At 57.1% G+C, this 23,904-nt stretch overlaps 1 protein-coding gene across 1 annotated transcript; it reads left to right on the top strand.

The window, feature by feature from the left end:
• Positions 1-19,625: 19,625 nt before the first annotated feature.
• On the top strand, positions 19,626-22,605 carry CHRAC1 (chromatin accessibility complex subunit 1). Its single transcript, XM_059165547.1, has 3 exons — positions 19,626-19,846; positions 21,171-21,297; positions 21,952-22,605. Exons 1-3 carry the CDS (start codon positions 19,700-19,702, stop codon positions 22,071-22,073), a joined length of 396 nt encoding a protein of 131 aa, XP_059021530.1. The 5' UTR covers positions 19,626-19,699; the 3' UTR covers positions 22,074-22,605.
• Positions 22,606-23,904: the final 1,299 nt, after the last annotated feature.

The following is a 23,904-nucleotide window of genomic DNA, read 5'->3' as shown; positions in this document are numbered from 1 at the left end:
AGGCAGATGCTTAACCGACTGTGCCTCCCAGGTGCCCCGGGAATATGACTTGAAGCTTCAAGTAAGTTTGCTCTACTACCTGCTGTGAGGATGAGGAGGGGACCTCAAGCCAAGGAAGGCAGACGCCCCTAGAGGCCGGAAAAAGCAAAGAATGGATTCTCCTGTAGACCTTCCAGAGGGAACCCAGCCCCGTGGGCCCTTGGATTTCAGGACTGCTGTGTTCCAGAACTTTAAGAGAACACATCTGCCCTGTTGAAGAAATTGAGTGGCGGTGACTTGTTACCCCAGCAACAGGAAACAGTTACAACTGCCATTTGACAGATGGAGGACCTGAGGCTGCTCACGAGGTCTCCCCGTGAGTGAGAGGAGAACCCATATGGATGCAGAGGCTGGCCAGCTTCCAGGTCCACGCTCTCCCCTGACTGGGCCTGGCCCGGGCCAGGAGAGCTGCAGGGTCACCCAGGGACCTTGCCCGGTGGGCCAGACACCATGAGGCATTTCTCCCGCCTAGAGGGTCTGACTCACACCAAACTTCCAGCCCGTCCACAGTCAGGCTGATGCAGTTTAAAAAAAAAAAAAGAAGAAGAAGAAACAAACAAACAAACAAACAAAGGGGAAAAAAAGCAAGCTTTTTGCAGAACTTCTGTTCCGTTATCAGACATTGGGGGCCAGCCCTGAGAGCTCTCTTAAGTACTTCTCCTTCCAGCTGAGGTGGGTGATGTCAGCTCTGGGAACAGTGTGTGCTGGAAATAAATTTCCTTTTAGAGGGACATGTCTGAGCCCGAGCAGTCAGGAAAAAGTGGGTCAGCACTTGGCTTTTTTTTTCTTTTTAAGCAAGTACACTCATAACCAGAGCTTTATTTGGGCACAAAGCCAAATATGCTTGGCCTTTTCAAGGCTCCACCGTCCTGCCTATGTTCCAGCCAGAGACAGTGGAAAATGGTCCTCGAGCTGATTCGGGAAAGCAGGGCGGGCGGCTGGGGCCCCGTGCAGCAGCTCAAGGCGGAGGTGGGCACCGAGCCCTGGCTCGCAAGGACGGCGCTCCTTCTCTGTCGCGGCCGTAATGAACTGAAATGAAGTTAGAGGCCTAAAACCACTCAAATTTATTGTCTTACCATTGGGTCATGCTTGAGTCCAGCTACCAGGGAAAGAGTTGCCGGCAGGATTCAGGTCCTGGCAGGTTTAGGGCTGAGACCCTGTTCCCTTGCTGGCTGCTCCAGGGGTCCAGGTCCACTCCAGAGGCTTCCTGTCCCATCCCCAAAGCCAGAAATCCGCACGGAGTCCCTCCCACTGCGCCAGCTCTCCTGCCTACCCTGCTGTCGAACCTATCCAACGCTTGCTTCCTCTTCCTCATTTATGGGCTCCCGTGCCTGTGCTGGGCCCCCTGGATAAACCTGGATAACCTCCCCAACTCAAGGCAGGAGCTGGATCCCTCAGCAAAGTCCCTTTAACCCTTCGAGGGAGCATATCCACAGCCTCTGGGATGGGGCCCTCCATCTTGGGGCCACTGTTCATCGCACCACGGGCAGGAAGCACGCCAACGCCAGCCCCCAGGAGAACAGGCTCGGTGACAGCACATAGCCGGCATTTAGGAACGCGTGATGGGCTGGACGTGTTTACTCCCGGTCCTCACGCTGGCCTGTGTGGACAGGTTACCCCGGACTTAGCGCCGGGAAACTACAGCTCAGAGAAGGCAGGTGGTGTGTCCACTGACGAAGTCCTAGTAAGAGGCAGAACCAGGTCTGTCAGATTTCAAAGACCAGAGAGGCCAGCATGAGCCCAGGCACACTCACCCCAGAGCTCCCAGTGGGGCTGGTGTGGAGGATTAGCACGTCCTCCCCACTGTCCGATGGCCACTTCGCACTCCATTCTGTCCCTTTTTCTGGAACACTCCTCCCCCTGCCCTGAGCACCGCTCTCAGGGGACCCGGCTCAGGTGCCCAGGGCACCTGTCGTGGTGGGGGCAGCCCCGCCTCCTCCCCCAGCCTGGGAGCTCTCCGAGGGCAGGCAAAGAGCTCCCCCAACCCCCTCAACCCCAGCACTGGCCTGAAATGTGAGCCGCTGCGAGGCGGAAACCACTTTAGGGACTGACGCGTGTCCTCCGCCCCACGTCCCGCCCGTACACACTTGGCCTTGCTGCTGGGAGTGGTGGGGGAGGGAGGCGCCGTGCGGTGAGCCAGAGCCCCCCGGGAGCAGGGGCCCACAGTGGCCCGCAATGACCCCAGCCTCCCACACTGGGACTTCCCACGCAGGACACCACCACTCAGCTGGGGGACATTCCCCTCTCTGGCTCCCAGTTTCCTGGTCTATGCGCAGGGGCTGACACAGCGCCCTGCAGAGTGGTCCCCAGGGTTGTTGGCACACAGTGACGCCCACGTAAGGGTTCGCTGTGGCTGTTAGCAATCTCTTGAACATTTTATTTTTTTTTTTTAATATTTTATTTATTTATTTGTCAGAGAGAGAGAGAGTGAGAGCGAGCACAGACAGACAGAGTGGAAGGCAGAGGCAGAGGGAGAAGCAGGCTCCCTGCGGAGCAAGGAGCCCGATGTGGGACTCGATCCCAGGACGCTGGGATCATGACCTGAGCCGAAGGCAGCTGCTTAACCAACTGAGCCACCCAGGCGTCCCGAACATTTTATTTTTTAAAGATTCACTTATTTAATTTAGAGAGAGAGACAGCGTGAGTCGGGGGAGCGGCAGAAGGAGAGAGAAGCCCAAGCGGACTCCGCACTGAGCACAGAGTCCAAAGCGGGACTCAGTCCCCCGACCCTGAGATCACGACCTGAGCCCAAATCGAAAGTCAGCTGCTTTCCGCACTGCATCACCCCCGTGCCCCGGTACTAGTATTCTTTTAAAGAGTTCAGAATTGGCGAGACGTGTGTCTGAATCCTGCCGGTCTGCTTGGCGGCTGTGTCACCGTGGGCACGAGCCTCCCGCCACATCTGTAAACTGCAGCCGGGATGCTTCCTTCGGGACATCTGTGGAGTGCAAGGCCCCTGCACACAGTAGGCCTGCTCGCTGCTACTGCCGCCTGGACTGCCCGCGTCCTGACCGACGCAGACTCGGCATTATCGCGTGCACTCCAACGAAGCGAGCTTCGTCTCCTTCGTCCGCTCAGTAAGTGACGCCTGGGGACCCGCCACGCACCGGGGCCCAAGTGGGCTCTTCAGTCAGGTACAAGGCTTGCTCCCGGGAGGGGGGCAGAGGCACTTGGTCAACTCTGATGCCCTGGGGCCAGTGCCTCAGCGGGTCCTAACACAGGCTCCCGGAGGGGCCGGAGAGGACAGCCAGAGAGGCGGCATTGGCCTCAGGATGTCACGGTGGGCAGAGAAAGGAGAGAGCATGAGAGGAGAAGACAGAGCAGGAGCACCTTTTGCTCCAGGCCAGTCGGAAATAAGACTTGCTCCTCTGGCAGGAGAGACCATAGACAGTATACAGTGTGCTCAGGGCTTTTGGAGGGAGGCTCTGGGCTGCAAGGAACAGAAAGATTGTTGACCAGCTCTGACAATCAGGACACGGACTACATCACTTTACAAGAAGTCAGGAGGAAGTCTGTTATTTCAGGGGCTCATCATTGTCATCGAGGGCCCCGGGGCTTGCAGTCTTAGTGCTTGGTTGCCCTCTGTGGGTCCAGTGCCCCTCATGACTCCAAGATGGTTGTAGTGACGCCAGGCAGCACACCACCATATGTCAAACCCAGAGGCAGGAAAAAGGGGTTGTTCAGTCTCACACTTCTTTTTTTTGAATTGAGATAAAATTCACATAAATAAAATGTACCGTTTAAAAAACTACGATAGAGGGGCACCTGGGTGTCTCAGTGGGTTGGGCCTGTGCCTTCAGCTCAGGTCATGATCTCAGGGTCCTGGGATCGAGCCCCACGTCGGGCTCTCTGCTCAGCAGGGAGCCTGCCTCTCTCTAGCTGCCTCTCTGCCTGCTTGTGATCTTTCTGTCAAATAAATAAATTAAATCTTTAAAAAATTAAAAAAACAACTACGATGGAACAGTGTTTGGTCTAGAACCATTTCTAAGTCCAGCTCCGCGGTGGAAAGCCCGTTCACCCTGTCAGGCCACTGTCACCATCCAGCTCCGCGGTGGAAAGCCCGTTCACCCTGTCAGGCCACTGTCACCATCCAGCTCCGCGGTGGAAAGCCCGTTCACCCTGTCAGGCCACTGTCACCATCCAGCTCCGCGGTGGAAAGCCCGTTCACCCTGTCAGGCCACTGTCACCGTCTTCCATCCCCAGAACTCTCTTCGGCTCACAAAACCGAAACTCTGTACTTATGAAACATGAACTCCCCAAAGCTCCTTCCCCTTAGCCCCTGGCAAACGCCATTCTACTTTCTGTCTATGATTTTGATGACTCTGACTCTGAGTCCCACTTGCACTTTTAAGGACCTGGAGATAACACCAGGCACATTGGATAATACTGGATAATCTCCCTAGGTCAACCTCCGGTGATTAGTAACCTAATTTAATCTGCAACCTTAATTCCCCTTTGCCACACGTCCTAACATGTTCCCGGGTTTCTAGGGTTGTGTCAGGAACATCTTTGGGGGCCATAATTCAGCCTACCACATGCTGTGAAGGAGAACCAGCAGGCAAGCGTGTGGATGCCCTCCTCCAGAGCTCTGCACGATCGCTCGCGCTCCTAGAGCAGCAGGGCTGGTCCAGGCAGATTTATGCCCTTATCTTCTCGCTCCTGAAGTGAATCACCTTTAGTCAATATCTTCAGTATAGATCAGGAGAGAACACTCAAAAAAATGTATTTCCATGGAAAGTTCGTAGCAAAGCCAGAGCTCTGTGTTCTCCTGCCTGGGTGATGCAGGAGCTCTCACTAACAGGCACATAGTTGATTCATAAGACGGGAGGAGACGGTTTCCGAGAGGAGCCCTGGGTGGACTGATTTAAAGCACTCAGAGAAGAGTGTTCTCTGACCTTGTGGCCACGGCATTTCCCCCGACTGTTGATCGAGAGACATTTTTTCTAAAGATTTATTTGTTAGAGAGAGTGAGCACAGGTGGACAGAGTGGCAGGCAAAGGCAGAGGGAGAAGCAGGCTCCTGGCTGAGCAAGGAGCCCGATGTGGGACTCAATTCCAGGACGCTGGGATCACGACCCGAGCCAAAGGCAGCCGCTTAACCGTCTGAGCCACCCAGGCGTCCCAATCGAAAGACATTTTTTCATCAACTTTAAAACCTTATTTCTCTGATTTCTATTTGGATCCCTTGAAATAAACCGTGGAGGAGCCTTAAACCCCTTCCCCAGGGGAACTACATCTTGACCCAGTGAGCTGCTCTCCTTCTCTGAACATTTGCCGAGCACCTACTACGGCCCCATGCCAGGCTCACGAACAAGCAATGGTCACTGCTTTCCAGAATATGAGGCTGGCCTTGTACTTGCCAAAGGTTGAAGTGGGATAAAATGTCAGGGTACTATTCCCTCCCTTGAACACAGGCATGGGTTAGAAGGGATCACAGGTGTTGTGTTTCAAACACAACATGCGCCTGGATGGCTAAGGGACCTACTGACAAGGGATGGCCAAAAAGTCAGTACATCGATGAGTGAGGGTTGACATTTTAGCCATCTATTTTTTTAAAGATTTATTTATTTATTTTACAGAGAGGAGGGGGAGAGAGAGAGAGCGCGCGCCCATGAGTGGGGAAGAGCAGAGGGAGAGGGAGAGAGAATCCTGGGGAGACTCCGTGCTGAGCACAAAGCCCAACGCGGGGCTCGATCTCACGCCACCGAAATCATCACCTGAGCTGAAACCAAGAGTCTGGAACCAAGAGTCTGGAACCGAGAGACTGTGCCACCCAGGCATGCTGTCATTTTTTTTTTTTAATACGTTGTAAGAAATCTAAAAATGAGGGAAAGAAGAAAAATATTTCATAATTGCACTCTCACGTGCAACCACAAATTCAATGTATGTCCTTCTACTGGTCTATAAACAAGGAGCAACCACTGAGGCAAGCCAGAGGGACGCTTTCAGAGCAAACAGAAATGCTGGTGCCAGACCCGACAAAGAACGAGAAAACACACAAACCAAACCTGCCCAGGGTAAGTTCCGGGGAGGGAACTCACACACATGAACACGGATGTCGTGGAGGGGATACGGGAAGTCGTTGTCTCCGAAGCTTCCAGTAAAGGCGGTGGGTCTGTGACTGCAGCTCGGGGAAGAAGAAGGGCTCGGCCACGCGGGGACCAGCGACCAAGGCGAACAGAACAGGGCTTGTGAGGGTCTGAAACAGGTGTAGAAAGGGCCAGGAGGACTGAGCCACACGGGACCTGCGGGAGAAAGAAGCCGGTCTCTGACATCGGCCTGCCCAGAATCTGCATCTTATCTCTGCCTCTTCTGTTTTCTCTCTCTCTCTTTTTTTTTTTTTTTTTTTTTTTTTTAGGATTTTCATTATGCCTATGAGGCAGAGAGAGAGAGAGACAGGGAACACACATGGGGAGGGAGAGGGAGAAGCAGCCTCCCTACTGAGCAGGGAGCCTGATGCGGGGCTTGATCCCAGGACCCTGAGATCATGACCTGAGCCGAAGGCAGATGCTTCACCGATTGAGACACTTAACCAGGAGCCCCCCCCCCCTCCACCAAGCGCCACGTTTAAAAAAGATTTATTTATTCATGGGAGAGAGAGCGCGCGTGGGCACAAGCTGGAGGGGCAGAGGGAGAGGCAGCGAGAATCCCAAAGAACCTCCACACTGAGTGCTGAGCCCAACGTGGGGCTCGATCCCATGACCCCGAGGTCTTGAGTCAAGCCAAAACCAAGAGTTCGATGCTCAACGGACTGCGCCACCCAGGTACTCCCTTCTTCTTCTTCATTTTTTTTTAAGTAGTCTCCTCACCCAGTAAGGGACTTGAACTCCTGACCCTGAGATCAAGCGTCACAGGCTCTCTGAGCCAGCGCGGCGCCCCTCTGCTTCACGACCTGACTCTGTGTGAGCCCCGAGGCTGTTCTGAGCCCGTCTCGCCCTGCACAGAACGGGCGCGGGAGGACTGACCAGTCGACCACTGCTGGGGGTAGCTCGGCGGCAGGGAGCGCGACAAGAGCACGAGGTCAGCACTGGGCCCCGGGGCGTGGGCCACCGCGGTGTCTTCTCCGAGTCTACCTTATTCTCATTTTACAGGTGAGGCAGCAGAGGCTCAACAAAGGTGAGGAACGTCCCCAAGGGGCCAGCAGCCAGCCCACGAAGGACTGCAGGACCGCTGAGGGGCTGGGATCCGGGGTCGGGAGGACCAGATGTCACCGCGTCACAGAAGGCCACAAGTCCAGGCGGAAGGGAGGACAGCCTTCTCGTCGCGAAAGTACAAGCACGTTTGTTTCCTTTTGCTTGACGACGCAGTTGATGCTTGGCTCGGGTGGCGGTTGTTAGAGTCACTGCAGACGCTGAATTAAACACTGAACCTGTGTTCCTGGGTCACATGTGGTGAGTTTGCTACAAGACCCTGATCGCGACATTTTCGTCAGCTGGACGATAAACAACTCTGCTCATGTGTGTTTCTATTTAAAGACACTTCGATAGGGGCGCCTGGGTGGCTCAGTCGTTAATCGTCTGCCTTGGGCTCAGGTCCTGATCCCCGGGTCCTGGGATCGAGCCCTGCATCGGGCTCCCTGCCCAGCGGGGACCCTGCTTTTCCCTCTGCTTCATACTCTCTCTCTCTGTCACGTAAATAAATAAGATCTTAAAAAAAAAAAAATTAAGGACACTTCGATATATCTTATTGATTCTGTAATATTCCTTGATGCCGAATTCACGCAGAAACCTGAGACAGCTGTGAGAAATTATTTCCCAAAAGCTTTCCCAGACTCCCAGGTTCCCAGTTGGGGTGGTTGTAAGCACTCAGTGCCTACGGCCACGGACCCCGAGTCCCCGCTAACGGGAGCAGCCGTCCCACTGTCTTCTGGCTGAGCGCACTTCTCCTTCCCGACATTAGGAGTCCCTCACTCTTCTCCCCTCCCATACCCGAACTCAAAACTGACCGGACCAAGGACAGGAGCTAGTGGGGGGCAGGCAGCGGGGACCTGGGGATACATGTTCCACATTCTGTGTTTGTGTGTCTCTATGTATAACCACGACACGAGACCCCCGTCAAGGCCACAGCACTGTCACTTAACCAAATGCCGGTCCTTCAAGAGTTGAACTGTTCCTCCCGTTACTGCTGTAAGTAAGACTGTTCCGAGTGTCTTTGCAGATAAGCATAACAGACGATCTCCTTAGAGAAGGTACCAGAGGCAGAGTTCCCAGATGAAAGGCAAAAGCCTTTTAAGGCCTTCGATGCCTATGCCAAGGGATCTCCCGGGGCGTCAGTGCAGACCCGTGCGGGAGCCCAGCCAGGCCAGCCAGTGCGGGAGGAAGGCTGCATTAAGCAGACTCACTGACAACCCCAAAGGGCTTCAGACAGGCAGAGGCTCCCACCAGGGGAACCGCGCGGAGCGGACGTGATTCCAAACCGAAATGAGGTGTACAGCATTTTCACGGCCCCCCACGCTCTAGGGTTGGGACTCAAGCTTCTTTTGGATCATTCTGGGGGATGGGGAGGCCTGATGACACGGCCTCTGGGAACCAACATGCCCCCCACACCTAGCCTGGACTCTAAGTCAGTGACCCCGCCCTCTCTGCTCCTGATTGGCTTTTCCTAAAAGCACTTGCTGTGTTAACTGTAGTTACCTGAGCATTTGTTTTTTATTTTTTAAAAAGATTTTATTTATTTATTTGACACAGAGAGAGATCACAAGTAGGCAGAGAGGCAGGCAGAGAGAGAGGAGGAAGCAGGCTCCCCAGCAAGCAGAGAGCCTGATGCGGGGCTCGATCCCAGGACCCCGGAATCATGACCTGAGCCGAAGGCAGAGGCTTTAACCCACTGAGCCACCCAGGCGCCCCTGAGCATTTATTTGTTGATTGACATCAAGGTACGAGAGTCCCCAGAGAGACCCGTTTACAAAAAGAAATAAGAAAAAAACCCGAAAAGCAAGAATTCCTCTAACACTTAAACATCTTGTCATAAAGAAAGGTAAACCCAGCTTGCACGCATTCTAGGCGAACAGATCTAGACCAGAATCCTGTCTGGAATCTGGGGGGACTCGGGCCGGGGTCTCCTCTTAGTCTTCTATGACCCCGGGCTGCTCGCTCACTCCCAGCTCCCCAGGCTGCACAGTGACTTAGAACGCACGCTCAGATTGCTCCTTTTTCCTGCCCAGATGAGAAGGACAGAGACGGCTGGCTCTAGGCGTGTCACCCACGCCAGGATACCTGGAGGGAAGCAGGCGTTTGTTAACAATCAGTCTAGCTCAGACGGCGTAAACCGAGGACACGGAGCAGAGAGCCGCTTTCTCGAGATGCACAATTCGTGACCAGACGGATGTGTATCTATGGCGTGTTCTGAGCCCAGCGTTGGGTGGGTGCCTTTACACCATGGCTTGCTGGACCCTCACGCCAGCTACCTCGGAGCTGTTCTTGGGATAGGGACGGGAAGCGGGTGCCCAGAGACCAAAGCACACTGCCTGACGCCGCACAGACCCACAAGCCCAGCTGGGCACTGATGACCCCGAGCGCCCCCAATGAGCCACAGGGACAGAGAGTGCTCCTGGACATCACTGGTGGGGGTAGGGAGGGGAGGGCTGGCCAGGGCCGTGAGGAGCAGGAGTTGCCTGAGGGACCTGAGCGGAGAGGTCCAGACTCTGCCAGTGAGGACTCTGCGAAGGGTCTGCAGCTGGTGTGTCTGCGCCTGGGGCAAGCACTCTCCGGTCAGCACTGGAGAACATCAACGCCCTCTGCCCTCCGGCTCTCAGCGGGGACAGATCCCAGGCTCCCACCCCACACCCCACCCCACCCCCGGCCTCCACATCCTCCCCCTCCCAAGCCACTGCTGGTTTCCAGCCTGCCATGAACCCAGACCCAGGCAAGGGCCCGGTTCCGATTAGAAACACGAAACAGCCCGGGTGGCTCAGAGGGAGAAGCCTCTGCCTTCGGCTCAGGTCATGATCCCAGCGTCCTGGAATCGAGTCCCGCCTCGGGCGCCCTGCTCAGCCGGGAGCCTGCTTCTCCCTCTCCCTCTGCTGCTTGCTCCGCTGCCTGTGCTCTCTTGCTCTGTCAAATAAAATCTTAGGGGGAAAAAAAAAAAAAGAATAATCTCAGCTTAAAAACCACACACACACACACAAAGGGATCCACTGTAATAGGTACCAGCAGGAGACAACCGGAGTGTCAGCGACTAGGAGACATTTAGCAGACACGGCCTGGGGACACTTCTGGCCATGTGGGCCGCACAGGAACGCCCTGGGGGGCCTAATCCTCCTCCATTTATTTCTAAACCTCATCACTGACGGGTGGAGTTAAGGGTTTTCTGGTTTGGGCATCAAAGAGCTAAACTCTGGGAGCTGGAGGGCACACATCCATGGGGACAACGTGCAATTCGCCCACCAGAGCCGGGTCCGCCCCCTTCCCATCCCCGCCCCGCGTCCCACCTCATGGGGGATTTCGGGTCCTGGCCTCTCTCTCTTTGCTGCTGCAGCCACAGCTGACGGGGGTCTGTCTCCCCAAAGCTGGCGCACCCCGGTTTGAGCAGCCTAACGGAGCTTACTTCGACAGCCCCCCACCTTTGTGGAGGCTGTTCCTTCGGCCCAGAATGCCCTTCCCTCTCTGTGTGGCCATGAACTCTCGCTTGTCTCAAAGGCCAGCTCTGTAAACGAGGTCGGGATTGGCGCACCCCCGGGGGCGGGAGGCTCTCCATCCTCCTTGTACATGTCTGCTTTCTCTCCTTTTTCTCTATCCTTGAGAAGTGTTGCTTTGGTAACAAGAAAAGAATGACTTGTGATGATGGTGAAGTCCCAGGTCGGACGTCAGCTCGTCCAGGAAGCTCCCTCCTCCACGCGGTGCTCCTCGGGGCTCCCCCACCAGGGGCTCCCCAGCCCCTGCACGTTTCCTGCAGGACCCTTCCCACCGTCCACGGCGCCCTGTCTGCCCCTACCTGGATTCCATCCCTCACCCCACTGGCTCCAGAACAGCAAGGCTGGTGCCTTCCCTTCAGAGCAGGGCATCACGCAGGAACTTTGTGTGACAAAAGGCATTTGTTTCAAGCATCCAGTTGAATGCGTCTTGGCACACACACACAGCCTTGTGAGCACCCGTCACAGGACACAGAGTGTTGCCCCCACACCCCCGTGCCAAGCAAGCACCTGAGGGTCTGTTCTCGGGGGCTGCACAGTAGCGTGGCCTGATCTAAAAGCCACGCAGACGGGGTCACACACTCTTCTGCGTCTGGATCTTCGGTTTAGTATAAACGCTTTGGAGACCCGTCCAGGCTGCTGTACTGGAAGCTCTCCCTGGTGAGGTCCATCGCAAGGCTGGGCGTCCTCGGGTTTCCAGTCCATGTGAGGACCACTTTGAGGCCGCTACGAAGGAAGCTGATCCGGACGCTCAGGGACAAGGTTGTGTGTGGGCAGAAGCATTCGCTTCTTTAGCTCAGTATGGGGAGTGGAGCTGCTTGGGTCACATCGAACGCGTTTAACAGCCGAAGATCTGCCAACCTGCTTCCCTGGGTGCTGCTACCGCACAAGTTTACCGGCATTGGTGTGTGGATGCTGCGTGGCCCCTGGCTTTCTGTCACACGGGGTGGTGGGGGCACCCAACCCCCCTCGACTTGCAGAGGCTACCCCCAGCTCCCTGCCCGGGCTGCCTGCGCCCCGGGAAGGAGTGCGGGAGCGCACACCCTCAGCAGCAGGGAGGGGACCAGAGCAGCTAGGGCGGCCTTCGCTGCCTCCTCCCCCCGACTCCACGTGTGGCATGACGCGGCAGTCGGCCTTCTCCAACCTCCTTCTCCAGCTACTCTTCTTCCCCGGTCGTCCGACCAGTCTCAGGGCTCTGCCCACCTGGTGCTGACATGCCTGTCTCTCCCCAGCTCTGCAGTCACCCCTGTCCCCCACACTTGGACGTCCACGGTGCAGCTGACCTCTCTTCTGCCTGCCGGTCCCCCAGCCATCTTGGACTTCCCACGTCCTCAGAGAAACTCCTGACTCCCCGTCTCCCTTCTTCCCGTTCCAGAGATGGGCACCACCATTTCCTCCGACTTTCGACCAAGGAGTCATCCTGGATTCCTTTTCTTCCTCACCCAACTCCAAAGCAGCACTAAATGCTGTTACTTTCACCATCCAGACTCTCCCCAAGTCCCTCCAGGTTGCTCTCAACCCAATGCCACCCAGACATTTGGAAGCACCATCGTAGCTTGCTTGAAGCGCCTCCTAGTGATCTCCTGCTTCCATGCTCCCCACAGCCAAAGGTAAGATCATAGGCCAACATTTCTGCAGAAATAAAACAATGCACCTAAAATTCATATGGAATCGCAAGGGACTCTGAATAGTCAAACGCTCCTTAAAAAGAACGGAGTTGGAGCTCTCACCCTTCAACACTCACTACAAGGCCGCGGCATCGTGTACGAAGTGGCTCGGCACAGAGACCAACGGCCTCGAATGGAGCTGAGAATAAACCCTGCTGTGTACGAGTGATTTTCCCACGAGGGTGCCGAGAGCACGCCGTGCTGGGGATATGTTACAGAGACGACGCAGAATGGTGGGTGGTGCTGGGCTGGGAGTGGGGAAGATGAGAGTTCTGGAAAAGGAGGCTGGTGGTGGTGCGCGTGAAGGTGCTCAGTGCCACCCACCCACGGCTTCAACGGGACGTTCTGTGTTGTGGTATTTGCCATGACAGAAAACAACAACAACAACACAAAAAAACAAATTTTAAATCATGCATCAGGGGCGCCTGTATGGCTCAGTGGGTCAAGCCTCTGCCTTCGGCTCAGGTCATGGTCTCAGGGTCCTGGGATGGAGCCCCGCATCGGGCTCTCTGCTCAGAGGGGAGCCTGCTTCCTCCTCTGTCTCTGCCTGTCTCTCTGCCTACTTGTGATCTCTGTCTGTCAGATAAATAAACAAAATCTTTAAAAATAAATAAATAAGTCATGCATCAACTTGTCGCTTTCACGCTGAAAACTCTCCTATGACTTCCCACCATCCCAGCCGGGACCGGCAGGCTCTGCAGTCCGACTCCCACCCCCCCTCGTCTCGGCCTGGACCACCCCCCGCCCCAACATGAAGGTCTGCAGCATCACTGCAGGCCGCCACCGTTGGCAGCCCACGTTGGTGGGCTCTGGTTTGCCCCTCATTATCCCTGTATAAACGCCGCTAGCTGTAATGACAGCCTGGCATAATTGTACTTTTACAATTTGTGTAATTACATTCTACCAAGTGGAATGATCGCTGTTATCATTATCAAATATTTATCAAGCACGTCGAGCCGTTCGCAGCTAACGAGATGCGCCCTCGGCTCTTCAAGACCTTCCTTCCTCATTCCGTCTCAAGTTCCTTTCGGCAGAGCTCCTTCTTCCTTCTTGGGGAAGAAACAAGGAGCTTCTGGGCTTCTGCCTGGGGCTTTCTTTTTTCATTTTATTTTATTTATTTATTTGACAGACAGAGATCACAAGTAGGCAGAGAGGCAGGCAGAGAGAGAGGGGGAAGCAGACTCCCTGCTGAGCAGAGAGCCCGATGTGGGACTCGATCCCAGGACCCTGAGATCATGACCTGGACCGAAGGCAGAGGCTTGACCCACTGAGCCATACAGGCGCCCCTGCCTGGGGCTTTCTACCCACGCACTCGCGTCAGCTTCTCAGTGAGGCTGGGGAGCAGACGCTGTGATTCTCATTTCACAGACTAGGAACCTGAGAATTGGAAGCTGGTGATCGCAGAGCTGAGACTCAGACTGAAGCCTTTGAGAGCAAAGCCGGAGCCGCTCTTCTCACACGCGTAGGTTGCTTGTTCGGACGGGCTCCGTCCCCCCAGCCCCTGCCCCCTTACTTGCACCGTACACGCCGGACACTGTGCGAGGCTGGTGGGAAGAACATACCAGCAAACCGGTCACTCTCAAACAGCGTTGTGAGTCAGGGCCCAGGGGGTGGCGGGCGGCTGAACAGGAGCGTGGGAGGGAGGCGGGGCCCACGGCAAGACGAGGGCACAGGACGCGCTCTACAGACAGCCGGTCCTGCCCTCCCACTCTTTCAGTTCGATTTGTACGGGAAACTTCCAAAACTTTACATGTGGGCAACTCTGGCAGGCACTGTTTATCGTCTAACTTGAACCAGTCCCTGCCTTAAAACCTACATCCCGCCCCTGGCCCCCGGCTTCTCAGGAGGCATCACTTATCCTTTATTTCAGGAAGACAACCCCATGGTATAAACCTTAATTGGCTCAAAGCAGTCCTACTTGTCTCCCTCCCTTGGCCAGTGATTGGTCTCAGGGTGGGCGGATGACCCAGTTCTGACACAGGAGAGTTACGGGAAGGACTGGTGAAGAGATCCTCCTTTCCTCAGTGAGAAGAGATTAAAGCCTTGAAACTCCATGAGCAAGGATCGCTTGGCCTACTGCCCCTTGCCCCCATTCCCACCAACACAGTCATAGACTCTGGAGCAGCCGCAGCCATTCTGGAGTCATGAGGTAACAAGCATAAGGTCTAAAACCAACGTGCCAGGACAAAGCAGAAAGACAGAAAGATCCAGGGTCCTCACTGAACCAGCTCCGGGGGCCATGACCGCTTTTCACAAAAGTCCCATCAAGGGAGCTCTGATGTCACTGAGGGTGGCTGCTGGAAGGAGAGCAAGTGGCGTGTCCAAGTAGGACATCCTGCTCCTTGTTCGCTAAGGTCCTCCTTTGGTGAGCACTCCCCTGCCCCATGTCCCCTTGCAGCTCCCCCAACTCAGGGCCCATCTGCAAACTCCTTCCCCGGACTTTCCTGCCAAGTTCCCAGTGTCGCTCTGTCCATGCTCCTTGGCCACCAGTTGGACTGGGAGCGGCCAGCCCCGAGCTGGTGTCGGCCCTGCTCTCGGGTTTTCTCTCCATCCAGGCTGGTGCGCCTCAGGGAGAACTCCTCGCCTCCACTGGCAGAGCCGGGGTTGTGCTGCGGTGTTCCTGTTCTGTTAACGTGGTCTGTCTTCCCTCCTCTCCTGCCCACGGAGAACCCAGGACCACAGTTGTGGGGAGTGGGCGGAGGGGATGGAGAGGAGGTGCTGTGGGTGCCCAAGCCGCCTGCTGGGGTGCCTCCCTCGTGCTCCTGTGCCCTGCGCAATGGGGACTGGCTTCCACCTCCCCTGCACAGTGGAGCTGGCACATGGCGGGGTAGATCACGTCGCACCCAGCTCAGGTCTCGTATTCCCGCATTCGGCCTCCACCAGGGTCCCGTCGGAAGCTACTGCTCAGATGGAGACTAGTTTTTGGAAAAGTACAGTTCTGCTTCAGCCCCTGGTGTCTGCGCTGCGCCTGTTACCGGAACCTGCCAGACACCCCACCTCGATCTGTGGGGCTACTTGGCAAACGGCCAGAGCAGCACTGAAGTGCTTCACGACACGTGCCACCAGCACAGGACACGTCTGTTCTCACCCCTTCAGGCCATTCCCGGCTCCTGGTGCTCACACGGGACCAAGATCCCTGGTAAGTCGGCTCTCCTGAAGAACTCAGCCCCGTCCCACATGATGCTCTGTCCACTTGGATGGACACCACTTGAAGCCCCCAAGTATCAGCTGATAAAAATTCCACAAATGCCCCCCCCCCCATTCTTTCACTGTGTGGCTGTCTCCTCAATCAGACTTTGCAGTTGTCCCCCGCATGCTGGGATCAGACTCACTACAGACTGGAGCTCGTGAGGGGCTAGTCCGGATTGCCAGATTAAGCACCTTGAACAAGCTCATTAGCAGGACTCCAGGCAGGCAAACAGTCTCTACAAGCAGGGGCTATTTCTACTGACAAACAGGCTCAGAGGGAGAGGGTTCGCGGTATGCTTGTATCTTCCCAGCGGTCTCTACTTCTCAGGACCCCACTCTCCCCAGTCAACAGCCTCACTTCACAGACAAGACCTGTGAGTTCAATTTATGCAGTAATTATGCATCAGAAAGAATCAAAGGTGGGTCTGATCTTTAGTCCACCAGCTGAGGCTACAAAAGTAAGGAATCCTAGGACCACCACAGGAGCTGCGCTCTCTTCAGGCTTGATCTGAGTCTAAGGCTTTCGGTTTGCTTTCTGCGTGCTCTCCAGGGCAATCTGCAGCCAGCCTATCCCCCAGACCCCATCCCCACCATGATGGTCGCATGGGGTCACCCTGCCTTCCCTGAGCACTCACTCCATCTAGGCAACAACAGGGTACAACTTAAGTAACCGTTTTCCCCGGCCGGGCTGCCTGTGAGGTCAGCTCCGTACCAGCACCACCCATTCGGAAGACGGGCCCTTGGCTCTCGATTCCCACTGACCTTGGTTAGTTTCCTAGAACCAAGTACATAGCGCCCAACGTTCAATTAGGAGAGCAGACGCTTCCTAAGAGATTTCAGAGCGGGGCCTGCAGGGTGATCGGGGAGCTGCAGGTGGGAGCCAGGGGCTCCAGGAGAGCAGGGGAAGGAGACGCTACCCGGAGTCTGGGAACCTGCACCACCCCTGGCTCGCAGCCCAGAGGAGCCAGTGAATTCCCAAGGGCACCGACGCTGAGCAAAACCCCAGGGTGAGGCTGCTCAAGCCCCCGCCTGTGCGTGGACGTTCACTGCGGCTGCCTGTGGTCCCAGCCTGCGGCCGGTGCTGGTCTACAAGCCGGGGCCTCCTCCCCGCCTTGTGCTGCAGTGTCTCACCGGTGTCTCCCGCAGGCCGAACCCAGCCAGAAGCCAGCTGGCCGGGGCCTCCGGGAAGTGCAGGCAACTGCTTTCTAGCGCCCTGGGATGCAGACACAGGGAGCAAGAAACAATGAGCCTGTGCAGCAGCGTCAGAAATGACGGGCATGGGCGCCTGGGTGGCTCAGTGGGTTAAGCCACTGCCTTCGGCTCAGGTCATGATCTCAGGGTCCTGGGATCGAGTCCTGCATCGGGCTCTCTGCTCAGCAGGGAGCCTGCTTCTCTCTCTCTCTGCCTGCCTCTCCATCTACTTGTGATTTCTCTCTGTCAAATAAATAAATAAAATCTTTAAAAAAAAAAAAAAAAAAAAAAGAAATGACGGGCATTAGGGGCACCTGGACGGCTGTCAGTGGTGTGTGTGACTCTTGATCTTGGGGTCGTGAGTTCAAACCCCACATTGGGTATAGAGATTACTTAAAAAAAATTTTTTTTAAAGACTTTATTTATTTATTTGACAGACAGAGAAGGAAGCAGGCTCCCTGCTGAGCAGAGAGCCCAATTCAGGGCTCTATCCCGGGATCCTGGGATCCTGACCTGAGCTGAAGGAAGAGGCTTTAACCCACTGAGCCAGTCAGGCGACCTGAGATTACTTAAAATTTTTAAAAAAATTTATTTATTTAAAGATTTTATTTATTTGGGAGAGAGAGAGAGAGACAGAAAACAAGCAGAGGGAGCAACAGAGGGAGACGGAGCAGCAGACTTCCCAAGAAGCAAGGAGCCTGATGTGGGACTTGATGCCACCATCCAGGGATCATGACCTGAACCGGAGGCAGATGCTTCCCCAACTGAGCCACCCAGGTGCCCTGAGATTACTTAAAATCTTAAAGGGGAGCTTTAAAAAAAGAGAGAGAGAGAAGCATGCCTTTCGAGATGTTGGAAGATAAAGGAGACAGTGCTGTGGGTGTCCACGGAGCAGCTCTGTGCCCATCCTGGGAGCGTCAAGGGCTTTCCCACTCAGAGGACAGGAGCTCCTGGGACCAAGAGCTGAACCCCGAGGCTGAGGCTGTGCCCCCTGCCTCCACGCTGCTCAGGGCAGGGTGTCCGTCCTCACTGGACAACTGGCCACCCGGTATGTGGGATCTACTCGTCCTTCCCCTCTGATGGCTTCCTAACACTCTCCACATGGAAGCCGCAGCCTGAGCACTTCCCACGGACCCCGCCGTCCCCACCTCCCGCGCATCCCCCACACGCTCAGCCTCACCCATGAAGCTCCGACCATGCCGGCCTTTCGGTTCCTCCACTTCGCCCAGGGAGTGTCCCCGCTCGGGCGTCCTTCCCACAGGCTGCCCCGTGGAGAACGCTCATCCCAGGCTTTCTGCACGGGGCTGTTCCCTTCACCAGACTGGAGCTGGAGTAGCACTTCTCAGAGAGGCTACCCACGACTCGCGCTTCCTTTAGGACATGTCCCTGTTTATCCTTCTGTCTCCCTCGTCAGCTGAGAGAGCAGGGACCAGAGCTGTCGGGCTCACTGGCTGTACCTGTGTGTCCAGCAGGGCCTGACGTGTATCTGGGCCATGACCCTCGGTGACAGTGCTAAGGCAACAACTTCCTTGCAGTCTTGGCCTTCCCCTTGTGATGGCACAGCACACGGCAGGTGCTGAACTCACGGGGTCACGAGGGCGGAAGGAGAGGTGAAAACTTTCTGAACACCCCAAACGCCAGTCATCTGGGCCATGTGTGTGACCTCTGGTCTTGGGTCCCCTCTTCAGAAGAACAAAGAGCAGTAATTTTCAAAACTTACTCAGTTTGTACAAACGTGCTGTACATGGTTTATATTCTGTAATCATTACCCAAGTGACAAAAGACTGAAATCACAAAGGTTAAACAAGATAGACTTTGAGTTTCCTGAACTCTTTTTATATAAACTTTTTTTTTTTTAAAGTAGGGCTGCATGCCGAATGCAAGGCTTGAACTCACAACCCCAAGACCAAGGGTCACCCTCAGGCTGGCCAGGCGCCCCCTTTCACATGAACGTAGAAATCGAAGTGGATTTGGGGGTGCGAAGACCTTGCGGCAGGAGCACTGGGACCTTATACGGTAACCCAGGCTTCTGGAGATGCTGTGCGGTTCGCCACCGACCCGGGAGAGTAGGACCAGGGTCTGAGTCGTGTCCCTGCAACGAACACTGAGGCCGCTCCAACCCTCCGCGAAGGCGCTCCTCAGCGCGCCCCGGCTCAGCACACGGCACGGCCCCTTCCACTCCATCTTCAAACGAGGGCCCCCACCCGGCGCTCTCCCCGCGCCTCCCTCTCGCCTAACCCCGTCCCCGCTGGCCCAGCACCAGCCCCTCGCCGAGCTCCGGCCCCGCCGCCGCCCCGCTCCAGTCCGCTCAGGCGCGGCACCTCCAGCGCTCCCGGGGACGCGCACTGGGGCCTCCCGACTCTCCCCGGCGCTCGGATTCACCTGGGAGAGCCCCGGGACCACGACGCCCGCCGTCGCGCCCCGGCCCCCAGCTCACCCGGCCTCCGCCGCGCTGCGTCCCCCCCGCCCCCAGGCAGGGCGCTGTTACGCAGGGCTGGCCGGCCGACCCCGAGGGCCAGACCGGGGCCGAGCTGAGGACGCCCCGCACTGCGCACCCCGCATCTTACTCCGACCTCCGGCGGCCGGCCGGATCCCGTGCCGCCCTCCCCGTGCCCTCCCCGACCGCCTCCCTTAGCGCCCCGGCCGGCAGCGGCTGGGCCGCGACCGCCGCCCCCGGGCCGACACGGGGCTCCCCGCACGCAGGCAGGGCCCGCGCCCCGGTCCCCGGCCCCGCACGGCGCAGGCGGCCGGCGGGAAGGCGGCTCGCGGGCCTCGGCAGCCCCGCCCCGCCGGCCGGCCTGCGGCGCGCGGCACGTCGGGGCTTGTAGTCCGGCCCCGGAAGGGCGGCCGCCCGCCCCCGCCGCCGCGCCGCGCCGACACTACAACTCCCACGGGGCAGCGGGACGCCGCTCCCGCACTCTCCGGGCCGGCCGCCTGCCTGCCTCGCGGCGGGTCCGGCGGCCGCCGCGGGGCGGGGCGCGAAGATGGCGGACGCGGTCGCGGGCCGGGACAAGTGCGGGGAGCCGCGGCTCGTGTCGCTGCCCCTGTCCCGCATCCGGGTCATCATGAAGAGCTCCCCCGAGGTGTCCAGCATCAACCAGGAGGCGCTGGTGCTCACGGCCAAGGCCACGGTGAGGCGGGCGGCGCGGGGAGGACGGGGGGGGGCCGGGGGCCGCCCGGAACCGTCGCGCCCCGCCCTGCCCCCCACCCCCCCGGGCTCCGCCGCGCCGCCGGTGCCCCCCTCGGCCCGCGCGCCGCCGGCCGCCCCCGCGGGATCGCGGTGCGCGCGCCCTCCATGACGCGCCCGGGTCCCCTCCCTCGGCGCGCGCGCCCGCCGCGCCGCTCCCGCCCTCCCTCGCGCGCCTTTGGCCCACCCACTCGTCGCGGCTCCCGCCCTCCCCTGCGCGCCCTCCGCCCCGCCCCCCGCACGCCGCTCCCGCCCCGCCCACCGCGCCGCTCCCGCCCTCCCCCGCGCGCCCTCCGCCCCGCCCCCCGCACGCCGCTCCCGCCCTCCCCCGCGCGCCCTCCGCCCCGCCCACCGCGCCGCTCCCGCCGTCCCTCGCGTCAGGCTCGAGTGGCGGCGCGGGCTGCCGCGGGCTGACGCCGGTGTCCCGCCACGTCTCCGCCCGGCGTGTCAGCAAAGCCGGGGCCGCGGAGCCTGGCCCCGGGGGTACCGCCCGGCCCGCCGCTCGCGCCCCGACCCCGCAGCCGAGCGCGGCGTCCCCGGTTCGTTCAGGGCCTCCTGGGTGCGCCCGGAGCCGGCGGGGCGGTTCGGTCTGCGGCGGGGGCCGGGCCCCTGCGGGACCGCCCTGGGCCGCCGGGGCCGCCGGGGGCCCGCACACCCCGCCCTTGGACGCCGCGCTGCGCCGCTCGGCCGTTTCCCTGCGGGGTCGGGCGGGCCTCGCGTGGTTCCGCCCGCAACCGCGTCTCCGTGTCGCCGTCGCGGGGCCCGGGTAGAATCCGGGGACTCCGCTGTCGGGTGCCGCGCAGTGCCCCGAAGGGACGGCCGTCTGGGGGGCGCGGGGCCGTCCCCGGGGCCGGCCGGCGCGGGCTCCGCGTCGCGGGTGGTCCGGGGCTGCCCGCTCGTCCGAGCCCGTCGCCCCGACGGGACTGGCGGGGCCCGGAGCCGCGGTCAGTCCGGGTCTCGGAGCCCGGCGGTTCGCGCCCCTCGGCGCGGCGCGGTTAGACCCCGGAGGCGCGTTGCCGGCGCAGAGCCTCGCGGCGCGCTGCTGCTCCTTCGGGGACGGCTGCCGCTGGACGTTTCCGATTCCTGCTGCGCGACCTGTACGCGTCCCGCTCAGGTCGGGGATCTCCAGCAGCTCGGGGCGGCCTCGCTTTCCCTCCGACCTGTTCCCTCGCCCACCGACCCCCGGAGTCAAGCCGCAGCCCTCTGCGGGCCGCGGTCGCGTTCTGCGGGAAGCCCCGGAGCGTCCCGCCTTCTCGTTCTCTGTGCAGGAGCTCTTCGTGCAGCACCTCGCCGCCTGCTCCTACCGACGCGGCAGCGGGCGGGAGAGGAAGGCCCTCACCTACGCCGACCTGTCCAAGACCGCGGAGGAGGCGGAGACTTTCCAGTTTCTCGCAGGTACGCGGCCGCTGCAGCACTCCGGTGAGAACGGCACAGGGTCGTCCGCAGCCGTCCGCTGCCGTCCCCGAAAGACCCCCCCCCCCCCCCCGCTTTCTCTGGGTGCCGAAGCTTACCTGAGCGGGCACAGGAAGACAGTTGTAGCTTTGTCAGTGTGTGCGCAGTGCCGGTCCCCTAGGATGGCGGCGGAGCCAGCACCCGCACAAGGACGTTTGGCTGGTGGGGCTGCGTGAGCCGGCGTACCCACCCCCAGACCCCGTACACTGAAGGGGGAACTCTGGGCTGGTCTGCTTGGCCCGGGAAACAGAGACTAGTAGCTGTTGTGCACAAGCTGTGTGGGCCACAGCTGGAAGGGGCCTAAATCCGCCCCCGGCCCAGCGGGCTTGGCTCGGGCAGGCTGAGCAGCCTCGCTCAGTGCACACCAGCACATCCAGGAGCGGTGGTTTGCAGTCGGTGGAGGGAAGCAGGTCTTCAGCATTAGTCAGGAGGCAGTGCTTGCTCGTTGCCTACTGTTTCGCCCAGAAGTGTGCTCAGAATTTTGTCTTGTTTTGGAACCTCCGAGCTCAAAGGAGGAACTAGCATATTGTGAAATTTGCATTGCTGTGTTCCTGGTGTGCCGAAACCAGTTGCTGATGTTAGCTTTATGTTTTTAAGATATATTACCAAAGAAGATTTTAGCTAGTAAGTATCTGAAAATGCTTAAAGAAAAGAGGGTCGAGGACGAGGAGGAGAATGACAGCGGCGACGGGAATGACGGGGACGAAGCCGAATCCTAGACCAGATAGGAGGTGCGCGAGAAATCGGCCTGCCGGGTTCCTCCTGGATTAGCAGCGCTGCGTGGAAGCAAGCACAACGCTGCGTGACCTCAGACACCTGACTTCCCAGAGACTTAAGTACATTGGGTTCCTTCCTGGCTGAGATAGAGCACCTGATGTGCCCACACCATGAACGGCCAGAAGGAAGGTGGCCCAGACAGCAGCCTCTCTCTGAGGCTCGGCTCGGGCGCACGGGGGCACCGAGAGCTGCCTGTACACCCAGGCCCTGACCGCTGATCTAATGCAGCTGTAAGCTGTAGAGACAGACAGTTTTGCTTCTCTTTTTAATTTACTGATAGATTTTGAAGAGCTTCTAGAAACCAGTTGTGTAAATTCCTAGATGTATATTTGAAAATCCTTGTAAACAACCAGACGTAGTTTGAGCTAAATACATAGTTTATGGGTGATAAACGTTACATTTGAAAATCTGACCATTTGTTCAAATACTGCAATTTTATTAACTGTAAAGAAATAAATTTCTTTATTAGCTGTTGTTTTATAGTAAATGCTTTATGGAACTAGTTTTAGAGCTCTGTTGTTCTGATGTCTTATTACCTGAGAGTTCTGTAAAATTTAAAAATAAACATTTCTAGCACTTATTCCCAGAGGAAAAAAAAAATCATAATTAAATCAAATACAAAAAGAAATACTACCTTTGAATAAGCATATATTTTTTTATTAACATATAGTGTATTATTTGTTTCAGGGGTACAGGTCTGTGAATCATCAGTCTTACACAATTCATATTTTTCTTCAAAACATTTTAAAACATTTTGTATATTGACAGTCTCACGGGGCACCTTGGGTGGCTGTCGGTTAAGCATCTGCCTTCAGCTCAGGTCATGATCCTGGGGTCCTGGGATTGAGCTCTTGTTGGGCTCCCTGCTGTCTGCGTCTCCCTCCCCCTCTCCCTCTGCCCCTGCTCTCTCTCAAGTAAGTAAGTAAAATCTTAAAAAAACAAAAACCTCTCCTTTTACTCTTCTTTTCTTTATAACCAAAGTAACTGTCTTTACTGTTCACAAGAGGAAACTTGTAAGAAAACTTTTTTTTTCCCCTACATAGAATAAATTTTTGGCTCCTGTCTCTTTAGTCTCTCTCTTTTTTAGAAGACTTGAGCTATAGTTTACATCTAGTAAAATCATCCTTTAGTGTCCGTTCTGTTGATTATGTAAGGATCGATATATGGGGCAGTTCCGTCACCCAGATGCCTCCTTGTCCCTCCAGAGTCCCTTCCCTTGTCCCCAGGCAACCACTGTTGTTTCTGTTCCTCTTGTTTTTAAATGTGTTAAATTTTTTTTTTTTAAATAACTTTATTTATTTATTTATTAAAGATTTTATTTATTCATTTGACAGAGAGAGATCACAAGTAGGCAGAGAGGCAGGCAGAGAGAGAGGAGGAAGCAGGCTCCCTGCTGAGCAGAAAGCCCGATGCGGGGCTTGATCCCAGGACCCTGGAATCATGACCTGAGCCGAAAGCAGAGGCTTTAACCCACTGAGCCACCCAGGTGCCCCTAAATGTGTTAAATTTTTTAAAAACCCACACTGATAGAGTTTTGAGCTTTGACAGATGCAGAGTTGTGTAAACACCACAAGACTCAACGGTTGTATGGCCTCCCCTCAAATTCCCTCCTGGTCATACTCACTCCAACCCTTCGCCTGGGCAACCACTGAGCTATTCTTTACCCATATAGAAGTTGACAGACTTTTTCTGGAAAGGGTCACGGAGAAAACATTGTAAGGTGTGTGGGCTGTCTCGCCTGTCACAGCTGTGGACTGTGGCACTGTAGTAGAC

The sequence above is a fragment of the Mustela lutreola genome, chromosome 3 (genome assembly GCF_030435805.1).
Source record: "Mustela lutreola isolate mMusLut2 chromosome 3, mMusLut2.pri, whole genome shotgun sequence".
Classification (NCBI taxonomy): domain Eukaryota; kingdom Metazoa; phylum Chordata; class Mammalia; order Carnivora; family Mustelidae; genus Mustela; species Mustela lutreola.
The sequence above is the reverse complement of the archived record's forward strand: the minus strand, read 5'-3'. Positions and strand labels throughout refer to the sequence as shown.